The sequence below is a fragment of the Microtus oregoni genome, unplaced genomic scaffold (assembly GCF_018167655.1).
Source record: "Microtus oregoni isolate MIOR12 unplaced genomic scaffold, Mior012 000060F_ref0000265, whole genome shotgun sequence".
Classification (NCBI taxonomy): domain Eukaryota; kingdom Metazoa; phylum Chordata; class Mammalia; order Rodentia; family Cricetidae; genus Microtus; species Microtus oregoni.
Window position 1 is genome coordinate 5523659 of NW_024543870.1, and position 19592 is coordinate 5543250.

At 44.1% G+C, this 19592-nt stretch overlaps 1 protein-coding gene across 5 annotated transcripts in view; it reads right to left on the minus strand.

Moving 5' to 3' along the window:
• The window catches only part of Znf385b (zinc finger protein 385B), a 362200-nt gene that overhangs the window by 246007 nt on the left and 96601 nt on the right, over positions 1–19592 (minus strand). The window contains exon 1 of one of the 5 annotated variants that reach the window (XM_041639856.1): positions 10854–11174. The exons of the other annotated variants lie outside the window; for them this stretch is intronic. Coding sequence (XP_041495790.1) covers positions 10854–10878 — 25 coding nt within the window. The 5' untranslated portion in view covers positions 10879–11174. Of the gene's footprint in view, positions 1–10853; positions 11175–19592 lie in introns of those variants that run through there. 5 annotated transcript variants of the gene reach the window in all.

Genomic DNA, 19592 nt, shown 5'->3' on the forward strand with positions numbered 1-19592 from the left:
CATGTTCTGTCCAGCTGAGCAAAGAGTAGGCTTTAAGCTTCATCACTCGAACCTTTCTGTGATTGCCCCAGAAGACACCAAGTATCGCAATTACCTCTTGCATCCCTTTGTCAGATTCGTGACACAAACAACTCAAAGCAGAAGCTGTTTCTCTTGACCGTTGATTTCAGAGGATTCAGGGGAGCTGTGGTTGCTTGGCTGCATGTGTTTGAGGAGAACACATGATATCAGGAATCCGTGCCAGAGAGAGCTGTTCACCTCGTGGCCAGCCAAGACGCAGAGATTTGGGAATGCCGACTCCAGGCTAGCCTTCTCCAGTTCTCTTCTTTGCTCTCCATGCCCTCCTTCCACAGAACGAGTCTGGCCACATTCAGGGTGAGTCTTTCCCACTCAGTAAATGCTCTCTGGAAACCCTGTGCAGACACCCACAGAGATGTGCCTCTCCAGTCTCCCAAGCGATTCTAAATCTAGCCCAGCTGACAAAGATGAACCACCACACCATCTAACATCGTAGGGGCCCACGGTAATCATTCCATACTCAGATTTATCTGTTTCATTGATAGTCCTATAGGCATTTCATTAAATAAAGACTACCTAAAGATCTGAGAGTAAAACAGTCCCACTGGTCAGCTTTACAGACCAGGTTATGGTAACACAAACCTTTAATCCCAGCAGCCACAATGACATGCAACTTTAATCTCAGTAGCCATAATGATATACAACTTTAATCCCAGTAGCCACAATGACACACACCTTTAATCCCAGCAACCACAGTGACACATACCTTTAATCCCAGTAGCCACAATGACACACACCTTTAATCCCAGCAACCACAGTGACACATACCTTTAATCCCAGTAGCCACAATGACACACACCTTTAATCCCAGCAACCACAGTGACACATACCTTTAATCCCAGTAACCACAACGACACACACCTTTAATCCCAGCAACCACAGTGACACATACCTTTAATCCCAGTAACCACAACGACACACACCTTTAATCCCAGCAACCACAGTGACACATACCTTTAATCCCAGTAGCCACAATGACACACACCTTTAATCCCAGCAACTACAATGACACATACCTTTAATCCCAGTAACCACAATGACACACACCTTTAATCCCAGTAGCCACACTAGTTGCCATAGAAATAGGGTGGTGCATGCCTTTAACCCCAGCCCTAGAGAGGAATATAAGATGAGGTGAGACAGGTCTCAGACAGTCTCCTTGTGAGATTCCGGGAGGCAGGATTGCCATTTCAGACTGAAATTGAGGTAAGAGCCAGGGGATGGCTGTTTTGCTTTTCGGATATTCCCCCAGGATTTTCACTTCCATCTTCATTTGCTCTTAGCTGAATTAACCGAGCGGTTCTAACTAGGGCTGCAGAGGAGCAGCATTTGGAGAGTCCTGGATTGCACCTCTAGAGACTGATTATTCAGTGTGGAAGGGGCTGACAGATAAACACTGATGCGGCTTGTGTCTTTCTATGCATAGTCTGTACTTGTTGGATATCATGAAACAGTTAATGACTGGGTCATAAATCACTGAACTGAATCACAAATTAAGGTACTTCACTCTGAGTTCATATGAACCAGGTACATCTTGGGTATAGGTGTTGAACCAGTTACAAATCCACTAAATTCTCTGCCGCCTGCTTTTGCGGATTCTCTTACTGAGAGCTAGTCTAGAGTGTTCATTAAAATCTTGCATTTTGGAGCCCCTTTGAGAATGCAAATCTCGGCTGAGATGCTGTTTGACTCTGGGAGGTGGACCTAACTTCACTGCCCTTCAGCTTCCTTAGGGTCCTTTAGGAAAATAAAAAGGCTACAGTTTACCTGCGTGAAGAGCAGGGCATAAGGGTAGCTTGAAGGTTAACTAATGCTGCTACTGTTACTACTAAGTGCTGTAATTTACACCACTTACCACACCTGTTGCACTATGGAAAGCCAGCAATAAAATCTGTTAAGAATCCGATGTTGGTTAAACCAGCTGTAGCTGAGCCAAGAGATCAGTGCTCTGGACTATTTCCATGCTATCTCTATTAGAGAATGATCCACAGTCATTTCAGAACCACTAACAGAAGCAGTATCTGCTCCATACTTCCCAGAAGTAGAAAGAATTTAAACCGTCAGGATGTAGATGTTCACATCTCACTTCACCCATTGTACACTAAATACACAGCTCCAAAAGATGCAGTTAGACAAAAGCCTAATAGAATATCACCTATTGCAGAAGTTAGACAAAGGCCTACAAGAATATCACTGATCACAGAATACACAAAACACGGGAAAATGTTGGCAAAAGATGTTACTGTGGATTCATCTGTGAATCTGGTTAACCCTGCCCTTCAAGAAAACCTTCAGCAAAGAAGGGAGAGTTTTGGTTTGTTTTCTTGTTTTTTGTTTGTCTGTCTGTCTGTTTGTTTGTTTGTTTTGCCAGAGCACAGAGAAGTTTCTACAAGATGGTTCTTCTAAAACCAACAACACTAGTGACTCAGAAAACAAAATCAAATAAATAAATAAATAAAAACTTCTCTAGTAATAGCATTGCTATAGATCTATAATAATCACTGATCAATACCATGTTCACAATCTCAAAAGGACATTTGGCTAAATGCCCCTATGGTGTTGACTTCCTAGATGAGATCAGAAGACAGAAGTCTACAAAACTCCAACAGCTGAGGTACTCCCTCATAAAGGCATCTTTTTATTATTTAATGACTATTTCCATATATATATATATATATATATATATGTAAGTGTTGTTATATACATATATTTCCATCTCACAGTTTAGTCCATTTTGTGCTGATCTAACGGAATGTCTAAGAAAGGATAATTGATAAAGAGCCAATGTTCACATCCTAAGCTTCCAGGGAATGAGAAGTCTGAGATCAAGGGCTGCACCTGAAAGGACCTTTAGCCCTAGAAGGCATCACACAGCGAGGACAAGTGGTCAGGCTGCCAGTGCACTCCCAGCCTTTAATGATGATGAAATCACTCCATCCACGAGGCTCATGATCCAAACACCTGCCTAAACACCTGTCAACGGTGGTTGACACTGGAGATCACATTTCCAACACATGAATCTTGGGCGACACATTCAAACCACAGAGTTTACGTGTGAGGAAATTTAGAGTATTTCAAACCAGAATGTGGACCTCACCAGCCCCTTTTGATTTCAAAAGAAAAAAAAAACCTTGGAAGATGTTCAGTGATGGACAGTTGGATCATGGGTTCATGTTGGTCATTAGCTGTAACAAACATACTATGTGACCAACTACAGCTGAGGTGTGCAGGATGCTACTGAAGAAACCAGGGAGAGGAAAATTTAAGGTAAAGAGAGAAGACTCTGCTCCCGGAGAGCGCACTTTAGATATTTGCAGGGTCCACCAATCTCACTGCCAACCTTGGGAAGAAGGCAAGCACAACGTTGTGACATTCTCGGCTGGAAAACTAGGGGGAGGGGGCAGTAAAACAGAGGTTAATGATGGGAAGCAAAAATATTTATATTTATACTTGTAAATAAATGTAATCAGACTGAAAGAGGCAGATATTGTTAATAGATGTGAATGCATAAGGGAATAAAAATGTGTTTTTCGGTGCACAAGATACTAAGAAATGAGGCGAGGGCTGGTGGGGAAGCATTTAAGTCAAAGAAGATAGGGTTCACTCAGCAACACTTGACCACGATGGAAGCAGCCCTTGGTTTGACATATCACATGACTGACACGGGGAAAACGGGGATCATCCTTTAGATCAGGAACAGAAATGTCCCTCTCATCTGCGTCTGAGGTCACTAATTGATCATAAGGTATCCTGGCAGCAAAAATGAACCGATCACACCGCCTTAAGTTCACCCCACTCATTGTTTCCTGACTTTGGGAGTTAGATTGCACACTGATGTGTATTTATACCTACTGGGACTATTTATATATCCCTGCAAGGAGAGCCAAGACACAAAAGGCTCTGGGAATGTTCTAGAGTGGTGAAAATTGGTGGAGCTCAGGAGTAAGTGGAGATGAGCATATGTGCAATTACACGGAGTGCGGTAAACAGTTATTGTGATAATCCAATATTAACCTACTCAAACACTCTTCCACCACAGGGTACATGGAGTGGACGCAAATACTGCCTGTTCCACTTTACTCCAAATAGTGAGTTTAAGCTTTGCTGCCAAAGCAAACCGGCAAGTCACTCGGCATTTCTAGGAAAGCCATGGCACAGTCAAACAACGAGTCTCAAGAACATTTAAATAAAGACCAGACTGAGTACTGGAGCAGAGGGCACTGCTGGAGGAAACTCCACGAAGCATCCTAAGCAAAACTAAGAGAAACTAATTTATGAATATCTCAAATCTGATGAAGTCCTAAAAATGCTCCAACTGACAAGGGATAACAATCAGATGCTAATTGTATAACCCTCGTTCATTTGAAATGTCACTGGCAGCTATTACTTATTGTTCTGCTGTTATTGATTTTAGTAATTATAGGAAGCCTGGCATACTCATTATTTCCATTCTATGGTACCACTTTTTACCTACTTTAAGTTTCTCAAATGATAACTTAACAGCAGGCAGGTTTAGGCATAAAGTACAACTGCAGAAATGGATTGCTTTTGCAGGAGCAGGGAGCCTCCATGTTGACTTTTCTAAGAACCAAGGTCATAGACTGTCACCTAGAGAATTTCTAACTGGGAAAGCCGGTAGGTGCTGTGGGGCAATGGTCTTGCACCCTGTCACTTGTATTATTTTTAATAAAACACTGTTTGGCCAGTAGCCAGGCAGGAAGTATAGGCGGGGCGACCAGGCAGGAAGTAGATACAGGGCTATGAGAATGCTGGGAAGAGGGAAGTACAGTCTGAAGTTGCTACAGAGGAAGCAAGATGTGACTGCTTCGCCAAAAATGGTACCAAGCCACATGACTAACACAGACAAGAATTATAGGTTAATATAAATTTTAAGAATTAGTTAATAAGAAGAGCCTGAGATACTGGGCCAATCAGTTTATAATTGATGTAGACCTCTGTGTATTTCTTTGGGACTAAATGACTGTAGGACAGGGCAGGACAAAAACCTCAGACAATGGAATGGTGCCCATGTGGATAACTGCATCCACATAAAACCTGAGAGAGCTGGTAAGTAATTCTGACACAAAATAAGTGTTAAGCATGACTTCTTGCTAGCTGCACTTTCTCGGGTGGGCTCTGCTTGCCAGAAGCAAGCGCTCTCATTTAAGAGAGGCTTCCTGATTTAGCTTTAGCTGCAAAACCTTGCAACTCTTTTAAGAGGTCCTGCCACAAAACACTTAAATGGTGTTGATGAAAAGCTGAACACATGCTTTTTTGGTGGTGGCAGGGACCTTGAAATGCCATAGAGTTATGCCAATAAACATAGCTCTGGCTGGTACCTCCACCATGAGGTTAGAATTTCAGAAAGCTAAGGAGTGGGCTGGATCCACCCATTAAAGCCACGGCTTTAATCCTAGCCATATCACTTAGCAAATTAAAGACTCATGTAGTCAGAAAAAGAGAGATATACAGTAAAGACAGACAGGTGAAGAAAACCTCTAAACAGTTTAGAGTGTGTTAAAAAAATATATGTGGCTTGGGAGATAAAAGAAAAAGGATAAATATCCTTAAAAGAAAAAAAAAGTAGTTGGGTGTGGTGGCATACACCTTTAATCCCAGCACTTGGGAGGCAGAGGCAGGTGGATCTCTGTGAGTTCAAGGACAACCTGATCTACAGAGTGAATTCCAGGACAGCCAAAGATACACAGAGAAACCCTATCTCAAAAAGCCAAAAGTTAAAAATAAAAGAAATAGAGTTTAAAAATAAAGCCATGTAAAGATGGGAAACACACAGAGAATCTGAATACTGTATGTTATTATGCTCTCTTTGAATTGTTTGAATGCTGAGGAAGGAGCAACAGCTGCTAAAAGATATTTGCTTATAAATGCTGCTGAATTAATCAAAGATAGGTATTTTGAAAATACTTTGATTTCAAAATTGAAGTCAAAAGGTATGTTACTTTGGAGAAGTGGTTTTGCTTTTGTTTCCACAGGAAATGATAGGCTGTGGATTCATTCTGGGTTAAGTAAAATCAGGTTTGATCAAGGAAGACCCCCGAGAAATCTCTGATAGGAGTGGATGGCCCATATGTCTGAGTTCTACATCCAGAACAGATTCAAGACTGCTGCCTGAGATGATCAAGCCTCACAGAATACTCCAGTCATGACTTGATCATAATTCTAATTTTTTTTTAGGTTCCTATAAGATTATCAGTATCCACAATCAGCAGGAAGTAGCCTGGAAAACTACACCCACATCCCCCCAAAAAATTGAACTATGGATATTTTCCTTTGTTTAGAATGTTAGTTACAAGTTGTTATGGATAATGGTCAGGAAGAAAGCCAAATAAGGGAGATTTGATTCTGAGTTCTTGTTTTGAAAAAAAAAAAGTGCTGTGGGACAATGGTCTTTTATCCTGTCACTTGTATAATTTTTAATAAAATACTGACTGGCCAGTAGCTAGGCAAGAAGTATAGACGGGGAAGAGAAAGGTGCAGTTTGCAGTTGTGACCCAGCCACAGAGGAAGCAAGATGTGACTGCCTCGCCGAAAAAGGTACCAAGCCACGTGGCCAACACAGACAAGAATTATGGGCTAATATAAGTTATAAGAATTAGTCAATAAGAAGAGCCCGAGATGCTGGGCCAATCAGTTTATAATTGATGTAGACCTCTGTGTATTCTTGGGGACTGAATGACTGCAGGACTGGGCAGGGCAGAAACCTCAGACAACAGGTGAGGAGTCTCAATCACTGCAGGACACCCAGCCAAACTTGGAGTCAGCTCTGATGTGGGAGTGTCATATATCAATCTGTTGATTTCATTGGTTAAGCAATAAAGAAACTGCTTGGCCCTCATAGGTTAAAACATAGGTGGGAGGAGTAAACAGAACAGAATGCTGGGAGGAAGAGGAAGTGAGCTCAGAGGCGACAGCTCTGCTCTCTGGAGGAGAGAGGCCATGCTCCGCTCTCCCGGGCAGACACACACGATGAAGCAAGTCGCCAGGTTAGACATGTTGAATCTTTCCCGGTAAGACCGGTGCTCACAGATTATTAGAGATGGGTTGATCAGGATATCAGAATTAGCCAGTAAGGGCTAGAGCTAAAGGGCCAAGCAGTGTTTAAATGAATACAATTTGTGGGTTGTTATTTCGGGGCATAAGCTAGCCAGGCGGCTGGGGTGCTGGGGACGCAGCCCCGCCGCGCTTATTACAACACAGCTCAACAACATAGAATACCTATGGCCCAAAAGCTGCACACAACATAATCATAGTTAAAATTATTACTATTTCTAGCTTAAATGTAAAGTTTAAATAGAAATCCTGAGTGTTTTTACTTGCTTAATTTGGCAACCATGAAACAAGATCTTCCTGGTTCATTAGTGGGAAGTTAGGGACAGAAAGTCAGCGAAAAGACAGAAGGACAAGAAATAGAGCTTTGGGGTCAGAGACTCGTTCTTGTTAAACTGTTATCCACCTCAGCAACACACCTCCAAATAGACTGTGAAGCCCATAAATTATCCAAACCATGGGGAAGTGGGAAGGCCCCATGAACTAGTCGTGTTCTCAATTAAAAGCAAAATACCCTCATGGGCTGCATCTCAGAAGCAATTGCTTTTAAAAAAATCTCTGTGAGTTCAAGGCCAACCTGGTCTACAGAATGAGTTCCAGGACAGCCAGGGCTACACAGAGAAACCTTGTCTTGGAGGAAAAAAATCAGCTAACATGCAAGTCCAGATTGTTGGTCTCTGATAAGAAAGTGTGCCCTGTCAGCAGGTCGCTTCCTCGGGACTGCTCAGATTCTGCTGCTTATAAAGAGAAGGGGCTGGCTGGGCTGAGGCAGCTATGACAAGCTGACTCCTGCTCCCCATGAGTGGATCTTCTTCACTGTGTACAACGATAGATCTCACTCTTCTAGAGGATTCTGACATCCTAAAGCTTCTCTAAGGCCTTTCATTGAGTAAACGCCTCACATCACATAGAATTTCAAGAGAAAATGTCAGTATCTTACAAGCCTTCCAATCCTCAACCCATAAACACAATTAGTTCTCCGGGATTTGGGGTGAGAAACACGAGGTATTTCTAAAACAAAGTCCACTGGGCTGTGTGAGGACGGCTGGTGGCATCCCAAAGGAATAAAAGAAAAAGTAAGTTGTTTAGAATTATGCTTCCTCTGAAACCACATCTTTCTAACTAAAATGGCTTGTGTTACATCCTTGAATTTCGGCAATAACATTTTTGTCCTAAATCACTTTTTAGATTTACTTTTGTTTCTTTCTCTCTTTCTGTCTCTGTCCCTCTGTCTCTCTCTCTGTCTCTCTCTCTCTGTCTCTGTCTCTCTCTCTCTCTCTCTCTCTCTGTGTGTGTGTGTGTGTGTGTGTGTGTGTGTACTGCATTACTGCATGCACAGGTGCCCACAAGTGGCAGACATGGCAGACTGCCAGGAGCTGGAGTTGCAAGCAGTTATGGGCTACCCAACATGGGTGCTGGGAACTCAACCCAGATCTTCTGCAAGAGCAGCACGTACACTTTACCACTGAGCCATCTGGAGAGATGGTTTATCTTCGATGTTTAATTGTGTGTAATCATTTAAGCTAGGCAAAGATCCAAGAATTCAAAAAAAAAGAAATGATGAAATTAAATGTTTCAAAGGGGCTTTCAGACCACATGAGAGGAAGAAGGATACCATCAACATTTCAGTGTGCACACCCTAGTCCACCTGCATGCCTATTACACCATACAGGAGAACAAAAACTCTAAGAAATCATTATTCTAATTACCAAGAATAATAACAAGAACATATTATTCCCTTAAATATCTTGGTGATCTTGATCACCTCTGCTTCAAAAACTTCCCACAAGTGTTACTTTCTGACAGAAAGAAAACCCCCAGGACAACAACACACTGATAAGCGTACATCACTTATTAGCATTCCAGGAGAGCAAACAAAAACTGTTTTTAAAATTTCAAGATGGGGTCTTCACAGGACAGAATCCACTTTTCAAATCTGTAATGTCTCTTCAGACCATTTCAGTCTGGTGTCTGAACTCACCCCGCTCTGAGCACGGATGTATACAACCAAGCATTGGTTGTTTACATAAAACACGAAATGAGCAAATGCTCTCCCCTCCCTGTAACAGGGCTTTAGCATGCATTAGCAGAGAAGCCAGGAACCGTTATGATGAATTACAAAACATGGCCAGGCCCGGTAGAATAGTTTCTGCAAATGCATTGCAATGAAAGGGACAGATACTGTATGATGCAGAACATAGCTACCTCGATGTCTCATGCTATAGACGGTCCACACTGGACCTGCCAGCCTTTTCAGATCTGTGGGTCCTGGACGAAACAGCATAAAGAACTTCAGATAAATGAGGACAGTTCCAAAGTGAAGGGATGCTGTTCCCTCCTGGGGGTCTCACTGGGCTCCCCACCTCTCCTTTTTAAATCTTGGCACACACAATCAGCTTTGGCAGAACACTGAAATCCTGGCAGTGGACCATCGAGTGACCATTCCCATAAAAAGAGCTGCTAAATAAGAAACCATGTGCCCAGGATAAAACTCATTTCATGCTGTCAAAAGCACACAGTGGCTTCTAGCGAGATAGTGGTCCTGGGACTTGCTGAGACAGATTGGTGAACACAAATGGTTTGCTCCTGATGTGTCTGCTTAGCCAGGCTTTACAGAGACTGGCAGTCAATGGGGTTCCTGAGTCTTCTGAGAAGCACGCCCTTATCTCTAACTTTAAAGCTGAAATCTATAAACAGCAGCCTTAAATACACTCGGGAAGAAAAGCACAGTCACATACATGCTCAAATCCCATGTGCCATGTCAGCCTCCAATCACACGGGAACAGATTGCTCCCTGCCCCTCACACATAGCCAACACATAATAAACACGATACTGTTGGAAGACAACCCAACATTCGCACCCCCCCTTTCTGGTTAGAAACAGCTTCTGGTCACATAAAATTAGAGTTGAGCAGAGCCCAAGTGATAGGACCTATCTACTAGGAGGCTGACTTTGATCCTACCCCTAGCCTAGCCTACTGGATTTCCAGTACCCCATACTGAAAATGTCATTTAACTTCCCCAGGTGAGCACCAGGGAAAGTTACATTTAAATGATAAAATATTCTCCACTTAAACGATCACATCTAATCCCTGCATGCTTCATATTGAGATACTATACATTTCCCCTGTTGGTCATCCCACCATCTCTAGAAACCAATTACTGCAGGCTGTCCACTGCATGGCGGGTCGTAACTTTTAATTATTAATAATGTCAAGCTTAACAAGGTGTCATCTCCGGTATGCAAGCCCCTGCTCTCACTCTCTCAGCTACCTTGTAAACATGATTTGTTTCCTCCTGCAAATTTCTCATGTCAAAGAATCTGCAGAACATATTTTGTTTATAGCCTTATAAATATATATATATCTGAAACACATAATAACACTGCTAATTGCCTACTCCCCATAATGATAGCAAATCGCATATCACTGACTTGTTCTGAACGTTTAAAATGCAGAGGAAGTCACCTGCTGGTAAGATGTCCTCGACACACAAGCTAGTACAGGGGAAAAAAGAATGCTTATCACACCCATTTAGAGAGTTACTTCCGAATAAAATTAAAGGCTGCTGCATTTGCTCTTCAAATTTCCCCTTCAGAAGTGGCAGCCCGATACAATAAACACCACAGGATTCAGAGCAGCAGAGGGGAGGATTGGCTCCTGGCATCCCAGACCCCAGCATCCAAGTTTTAGATTAAAGATGCTCACCTCTGCTAGGAAGTCCACTCCACATCCTGGCAGGGATTTCAGCAGCTTCACAAGCAACCAAGTTGGATAAACAAAACTTCCAGGATGTGGCCAGGGTGATGTACAGTGCTACCGGGACCTGGCTCCAGCCTGATTATCCGTGACAGCCTCCCGTTACATCAGTGCCGCTCCAAACCTTCCCGTTGCTGGCTTATTGCGCTCTCATTGAAAATCCTTTACGTGCTGGCAGCATCTTAGGGAAGGACGAACGCGCTCTGAGCCATTTGTTAAGAAAGCAGAGCAGTTTCAATCTGGATCTCTCGGCAGGCTGGAACCAGCAGCAGCACTGTCAACTTACGAGTCGAGTGAGGTGGATTGGTGCCGAGAAACCGGCAACCTAAGCCTTCATTATCAATGCATGAAATCAGCCACTGTGATCAGATCCCAGCAAACCACCGAAAGGGTGTAATTATGAAAGCCTCCGCAGATTTAGCAACAAACCTTGTGGAATGAAGAATCGTCTTTCAAAATTGTGTGAATGTTAAAAATAGCTCTGGCTTTTCAACAATAAACAGGGTACAGAGGAGAAATCGGTCGTCTATAGTATAAGGACTGAGCATTAAGGCTGCAAAAATCCAAACAGCTGTAGGTTCCTAGGACTTCTTCATTCACAAATCAAATCACTAGAGCCTAGGGCAATTATGGTGAAATTTTTCCACGTATGTGACAACGTCTATTAAGAAGCAAGTTAACTATCCTTTAACTCTTAAATGTCATCAGTAAATGAAGATGACAGGAAGAAATGTACACCATTAGCTTTACTCTAAGTTATTAAACAGCAAAAAAAAATTAAGTTTATTCTGTGTGATGAAAAGAATAACCACGTAAGAAAGAGTATATTTTCAATGTCGTGACTTCACTTATCTTAATATGAAAAGAAAAAAGAAAAAAAGTTCATCAAATTCCTATATCCCACTTCTGGCCAACCCCAAATTTAAATTTTTACCTTCTTAGATTACTTTTCCTCTTTCGTTACTAACAAAGAGATGCAGGAACCGGCTGATGTGGTCCTTAAGAGACGTACAGTAACTCAGGAAGGGGCAATGACTCGAGATCGCAAAGCACATGTCTCTGGTGTGTTCAGGAAACGTGGAAAACGAAAAGGACACCAACCAGTCGTCCTAAATCCCAGAGATAAACCAAAGCCATTCCCAACAGGCTGCGCTCACAAAGATCACACCTAAGATTCTGCTGGGGTGTTTCCTGCAGGCTTCAGGTTCTCACTGAGTCTGCAAGGGCAGAGCCAATCCGGATGCTTGCTGTAAGGCCATAGTTTGACCTGAGCATTCGTGAGTGACTAGCCAGAGGGAGGAATGTGACTGTTTCAGGTGATGCTTTTCATGGTGTGTGCAATTGGAACACCTGTGTGTGAATGAGCACCAGCTGTCACATGCCTTTGCACGACAGCATTCTGGAGCAACATCGCACACGGCATGCCCGCTGGGGTTCCTCACTGTGTCTTTAGATAACACTGCGAGTTAGACTCTGTTCTTGGAGACAACAGAGGCACATGCCAGTAGACATGTATATAGCATATGTACGAATGCACAGATCTGGACACTGTCGCCTTTTTGCAGCTATTTTGGCCCTTTAAATTTTATTTATTTTGTGAAGCTTCCTCAAGGCAACAGTCGCATAGATCAGGAGACAATAATGACACCGTGAACATCGCAGATTCCCAGGTGTTCAGGATGCTGTTATTAATGTCTTTGTCCTCCTTCCCTTCTTCCCCACCCTCTTCTCCCACAGATACAGACACAAGTCTCATCTTATCAAAATTGCATGGAAAGCTATGCCTGAAGATGCTTCCATTATTACTGCAAGCAGGGAACCCTAGCAAGAAGATGACAGTTTAAAATGACAAGGCCGGAGAGATGGCTCAGCGGTTAGCAGCATGTGCTGCTCCTGCAGAGGACCTGGTTTCCACTCCCTGCACCCATGTGGTGGCTCACAACTCCCTGTAAATCCAGTTCCAAGATGCCCTCTTCTGGCTTCCAAAGGTACCTGGCATACATATGATGTTCATACATAGATGGAGATATTCACACATGCACACAAAATAAAAATGAGAGAATTTAAAAAGCCTTCAATTTCTTTTCATAAAACATTAGGATGTGATGCATTCCAAATACCAAGGTTTTTGTATGTTTGGAAGATGACCCTTCAGTTATACCATGAATGACTGGTGTGACATACCCTGCAAGATCTGGGGCAATAACTCTAATCAGACATGCTAACATTGCTGTAGCAAAATATGCATATTCATACGAGGCAGAATAAGTAAACATTACAATTAACCTCAGATCAGTTCGGGCCAATTTTCCCATCAGTATGAATTATGAAACTCCCTGGTTTGCGGAACTTCTTGGGTTGCAAGAATTACACAGTAAATATTGCAGATCCGTCAAAGGGTTTCTGCTTAAAAGCCCTGGCGTGGAAAGCAGTACCTAGGCAGGACTTCTCTTGCATAAGCAAAACTTGAAAGGCAGTGTTCCTTTAGCTAGACAGGCACAAAAGGGAAGACACTAGGAAGTCTGGGGTACAAAGCAGAGCAGAAATGTGGCAATAATGCAGGATGACAAAACTAGGCCATGGGACCCAAGGCAAGGAGAAGCCATCCCAGATTACTGCACAATAATTAAAACCGCACATCATAGTATCAACCACCCACTGGTGACTTGGTATATAAGATGTTGAGTGTGTTTGAGTGTGTGTGTTGCGTGCATGTGGGTATGCACTGCACAGAGGGTCAAAGCAGGACACGGACAGTTCTCTGCTCCGCTGCACCTTGTGGCACTGAGACAGGTTCTTTCACTGACGTGGAGATGTGTGCTCCGGGCTAGCCTGGCTAGACGGCAAACGCCAGAATTTGTCCATCTCTACCAGTGCTGCGGTTATAGGAACATGCAGCCATGTCCAGCTTTTTCTCTGGGTGCTGGGAATTTGGTCTTAGGTCCTTCTGCTTGGTGCTTACGCCCTCTTACCTACTGAGCCATCTTTTCAGCCCCACGTATTCTGAAGTCGATACACTAAAGTCAAGAAGAAATAGCAAAGGGAAGAATAAGCTTTCAGGATGAGCATGAAACACTGGGTTTTGTGCTTTTCTTAGTCTAGTCTCATTGTACCCACATGCAAAATATTGTACGAAATGTCACCTGTGATACTCAGAATATTTCTATCGTATTTGTGTGTGCTCTGTGCAGTACTACGGAATTCTTCAAAATCACTTGCAAAAATAGTTACATTCTTCACCATAAATCTTTCTAAGAAATATGACCATGATGGTGCATTTTCTTCATGTTCTTTTTATGAGTGAACCTCCCAAATGATGTACTTTAAAAATTATTTTATTGGGCTGGAGAGATGGCTCAGTGGTTAAGAGCCCTGAATACTTTTCCAGAGGTCTTGGGTTCAGTAGTCAGCACCCACATGGCAGCTCACAACTGTCTGTAATTCCAGTTCCAGGGGACCCAACATCCAATGCAAAACACCAATGGACATAATGTGTGTTTGTGTAATATCTATCTATCTCTCTATCTCTCTATCTCTCTATCTCTCTATCTCTATCTATCTCTATCTAATCTATATCTCTATCTATATCTATCTATCTATATATATGTATGGGTTTCTGCCTGCATGTGTGTCTGCACACCACATGTATGCCTAGTGTCCATGAAGCCACAAGAAAGTGTTGAATCCCCTGGGACTGGAGAGTTCTAGGTGGTTGTGAGCCACCATGTGGGTGCTGGGAACTCAACTTGGGTCCTCTGAAGGGCAATCAGTGCTCTTAACCACTGAGCCATCTCTGCAGTTCCCCAAGTAACGTGCTGGCCAAGTCAAGCACAGCCCTTTAGCACATCAAAGCATGAACTCTGACCCTACAGAACAGCATCTGTCTCTCAGAACTCTTCCGCTTCCTAGGCTTGCTCTGGGGAGGGGGGGGGTCGCAGAGCACTGGGGCAGGACTGGATGTCCTTCTAGTTTCTGCCCAGAGTGTGGGGCTCTAATCTTAAATTCTAGAATGCAATCCCAGGCGTTTTACTAGGGAAAAACAAAGCTTCATTTTCTAGAGGTCTTTTGTGTGTGGTGTGTGTGTGTTAAAAATAATTCCACAATTGTCTCTTTAGCTACCAAAGTGGTATTTTGATGGTTTGATAAAGTTGTTTTAATTTGTAAAATAAATAGGAATACTTAAAGATGCTGGGGAACACTTAAAGCATAAAATCAAAAGATCCTACCTAAAGGTCATAGTCTCTTGACACATTCATGCAGGAACAGGTGAACTTCTGGCATTTATAGGACAACAGCCTTTGGACTTTCAATGCAGGCTCCTAAGACTGTGGCCTCTGGAAATAAAGCGGACAACACAGCACGGATGCCCTTGTGCTTGGCCCCACAACATGCAACACCCAACCTGCACAGCTCCTCCGGGAGCTTCATCCGTGAAGAAATAACGTGATTCACAGTTGACCCAGACACAGCAAGGCCACACGCCGATGCCATAGGCAGCTGTGTCGTGACACAGGGCGTCCTAACTGAGGCAGCCTCCTTCCCATGATGCTGTTAAGGAACGAAAGAACATCGGTGTGCAAAGAGTCGAGTCAGCCAGAGTGGCGGGACAGCTGTCCCATGGCGGAGAGCGAACTCATCAATTTTCCATTTCCACCGAGCCAGCTACCCCCCAAGCCTTTCTTCCGCGCTCCGTTTAGAAGTGATGACATTTCTTTTCAAGAAGGCCTCAGTGCTTTCAGAATACCTTTGATGATCCAAAACACTCACCACCAATGCTCTCTCTGGCCTAAGTGTTCACCCTGAGAACTGCTGCTATTTATTTTTCAAAATCTAAAAAACTAATACTTGGTGCTAGCCAGCCCTTATCTTTGGAAGGATAAAACATTCATGAAAGTTCATAGCCAAAAGCACTTCTCAAGTGGAACTTCAAACCTGAAAAAGGGCCAACCACGCCTTTTAATTCTTTTTAAATGTTTCATTTGAAATCCTCTGTGTATTTCATTCCTTGGAATTCTGCTCTTATGTAATAGACACCTTTGTTTGCTCTTTTAACCACTTGTACAGAATATGGGGCTGCTTGATGACAATGACTTCGGATCTACCTCGCTGGTAGTTCTAAATTTCTGTTATCACCCACACTGGCCACGGCTCTCTCCCAGGGGACGTTTGCAGTGACAACTTCAGCCTGATCCTATTTCCAGATGACTCTCATTAGTAAGACCCTTACTCGCAGCGACTGCTTCGGTATGATTCTCATGTAAATGTCGCTGGGAAGGCAGATTGGAGCCACCAACAGCATCCTTGCTTGAAGGATGAATTATGTAAAATATCTCAAAATCCAAGTCACCAGCACAGGTGAGACAGTCTGATGGAGGAAGGTTATTGGCTAATAAAGGAACTGCCTTGGCCCATTTTATTGGTTAGGACATAGGTAGGTGGAGTAAACAGAACAGAATGCCGGGAGGAAGAGGAAGTGAGAGGTCATGCTCCCGGCTCCTGGGCAGAGGCATGCGATGAAGCAAGCCGCCAGGTCAGACATGCTGAATCTTACCTGGTAAGACCAGTGCTCACAGATTATTAGAGATGGGTTGATCGGGATATCAGAATTAGCCAGTAAGGGCTAGAGCTAAAGGGCCAAGCAGTGTTTAAATGAATACAGTTTGTATGTTGTTATTTTGGGGCATAAGCTAGCCGAGCAGGCGGCTGGGGTGCTGGGAACGCAGCCCCGCTGCCCCCTATTACTACAACAGTCAGAGAGGTGTGTGACGTTCCCTGTGGTGTGTCATCGTCCTCTGAGTTCACAGAGGTGGGAGACGATTCCTGGGTTCTTTCCTAAGGACGGACGCCAGGAGACGCTCATGCCTGTTCTCAAAGGCCAGGCCTTTGCCCTCTCAAATTCCTTACTTCATGAAAACTCAAGGACTCTGCCCAATAAAAAGATGGCATGATTGTTACTGTAAGAAAAACACATCTCTTAGAGGCCTGGGGCTAAGTCCGCTGTAACTAGCTTAGCCACCTGCCTCCCACTGAAGTGACACCAGCCCTTCGCCAGTTATCTGTCACGTTTTCATCTTGGCACCAACAAATCAAAGCTCAAAACATGGCGGGAGAGATGACCTCACAGGTAAACGAGCACGGGCTGCTCTTCCAGAGGACCTGGGTTCCGTTCCCAGCACCCACAAGGTGGCTCTCACAGACACTGGTGACTCCAGTTCCAAGGGATCTTGTGCCCTCTTCTGGCCTCTGTAGGCACTAGGCACACAAGAGGTGTAAAGACGCATACTTGGACATGTATAATAAAATAATAATGACTGAAAAGGAAAAACAAAAGAGCACACTAGGAGTTGGAGGCAGGAGGTTGACGTTAGAGGTTGTCCTGGGCTATACATTGAGACTCTTTTCAAAATATTTAAAAAAGGAAAAGAAGAAGGAGGGAAGGAAGGCAAAAAAAAAAATATTTGCAGTCCTGTGTGAGTGGATTCTGCTGGTCCTGCCTGCACAGCACGCACAGAAACGTGTGTTGGCCTCTCTAACTTTCATGTTCATATCCATATTTTTTCAGTATTCCTATAGTATTTCCCCGTAAAGGAGGCAATAACAGATCATTTAAACAGCCATTTCTATTCCTGAGAAAAAGAGAACCAATTCTCCTCCCCTATCCCCAACTACACCTAACTGACTCCCTATAGATTTTGCTAATGCACATAAAAGTGCTCACAAGGTCTGTGAATACGCCCCCGCCTCTGTGTGCACAGCCACACACAACCTTCATCATTTTCTGTGGTTCCTTGCTTTCCATACTTATTAATGTTAAGTTCCACCTACATGTGGGAACGAGGCAACTCCCTCAATTTCTATAGACCTTTGGCGCCATCGTGTGGCTGTTCTGTCTCATTGCAACTTCAACTCAATGCTTTTTTTTTTTTTCTTTCTTAGGCCTGGAGAAAATGCACTTGAGAATAAATCCATCATCTTAAGTAGATAGGAGATGAAAGATGAGAGATCTGTGTATTCAATCCCCAACACATACTTTAATGCTCTATCCATTGCCGTGTCTCACTCCACATGGTGTTAACAGCACTTTGGAAACTGTAGACTCATCCTGAGTCCACACTGCAGAGTTCCCCAGGGTTTTAGCATTCTTAACTTATCCCGCCACCCGAAGTGCACAGGCCTTGCACTCAAACTCCACTTAGAACTTCAAGGGGGCGGGGACTGGGAGATGGTTCAGTCTAGCCATAGGTAAAGCGCTTGTTTACTGATCTGAGAAGGCGGGGTGGACCAGCCTGCTCCTGCAATCCTCGCTTTGCTGAAGCCCAAACAGGAGGATCCCTGGGGCTTCCTGACCTGCCTGTCTAGACATCAGTGAGCTCGTTTCAGTGAGATACCTTGTCTCAAAAAAATAAGTTGCAAAACAATCGAGGAAGACATCCTCTGGCCTCCATCAGCACATATATGCACAGCGCGCGCGCGCGCACACACACACACACACACACACACGCACATAGACACGCACACGCGTGCGCACACATACACACGCACATAGACACGCACTCGCGCGCGCACACACACACATGCACATAGACACGCACACGCGTGCGCACACACACACACTCCAGAAAGGCAAAAGTGCCTCTTGAACGTAGGCAGGCTCATTTTCCATCTTGAGCTGCCCCTTGATTGACCGGCAGCCTCATCCCTGCTCTTGCTGTCTGCCTGACAAGGCTCCCTTGTCAAAGCTATCTCTGGGAGCCAGGTTCAACCTCCCCCCACAGCAGGGGCTGGTGATCAGAATGTGCCTGGCTACTGACAGCACCAGCGTCCCAGACATTCATGACACCGTTTGGGGTTCACCTGATGTGAGATGCAGAGTCTGGGAGAACAACCTACCTGAGCCCACAACACAGTTCTCATTTCTGACCCGGAGAATGAGGATTAAGTGAAAATTGCACTACTTAATTTAAAAACAAAAAAAGCAAACAAAACAGAAAAACTGTTTTAAACCCTCCTGTTCATCTTCCCAAACTTCCAAGCTTCTGCTCCTTTCCAATGCTCTGTCCCGGGTCCTGCTCAGCCTTTCAGGACGGCCTGGTTCTCACCCTGAGATTCTGAACCTTGCCTTTGCTCGCTGGGTCACTTGCCTTGCAAGAGGAGCTTACTTTTAGCCCTAACATGTCAACCTTACATGAGGATTGGAAATTCCTTTCCAATTTGTTACAGAGGAGAGAAAAAATTAACCTTTTAGTCTGTCAACACCCAGAGAGCCTGGTGTTAGATGACGAAGCACCCTGGATACGTTTCCCTTCCTGCAGGACTGAGGGTAAACAGGTACGGGGGAGGCCTCGGGCTGCGCTTCGAGTCTGTGACGTCACCGGAAGTGGGCCTGCTTTCCGTAGCTCTCGCTTTCCTCAAACACACTGAGAGGAAAACATCACCAATGTCGCTCGCTTGACACAAACTTAGGGTCACCTGGAAGAGAGGCCTTCAGTGGAGGAACTGCCTAGATCGGACTGGCCTATGGCCGTGTCTATGAGGCATTTCCTTAATTGCTAATTGATACCAGCACACAGAGGTGGCTGCCCTCACGAAGCAGGTCAGCCTGGGCTGGATGAGAAGGGGCAGCTGCTGAGCAAGCCGGGGGAAGCAAACCAGCAACCTTAGTTTTCACTCTGGTCTCTGCTTCAGTTC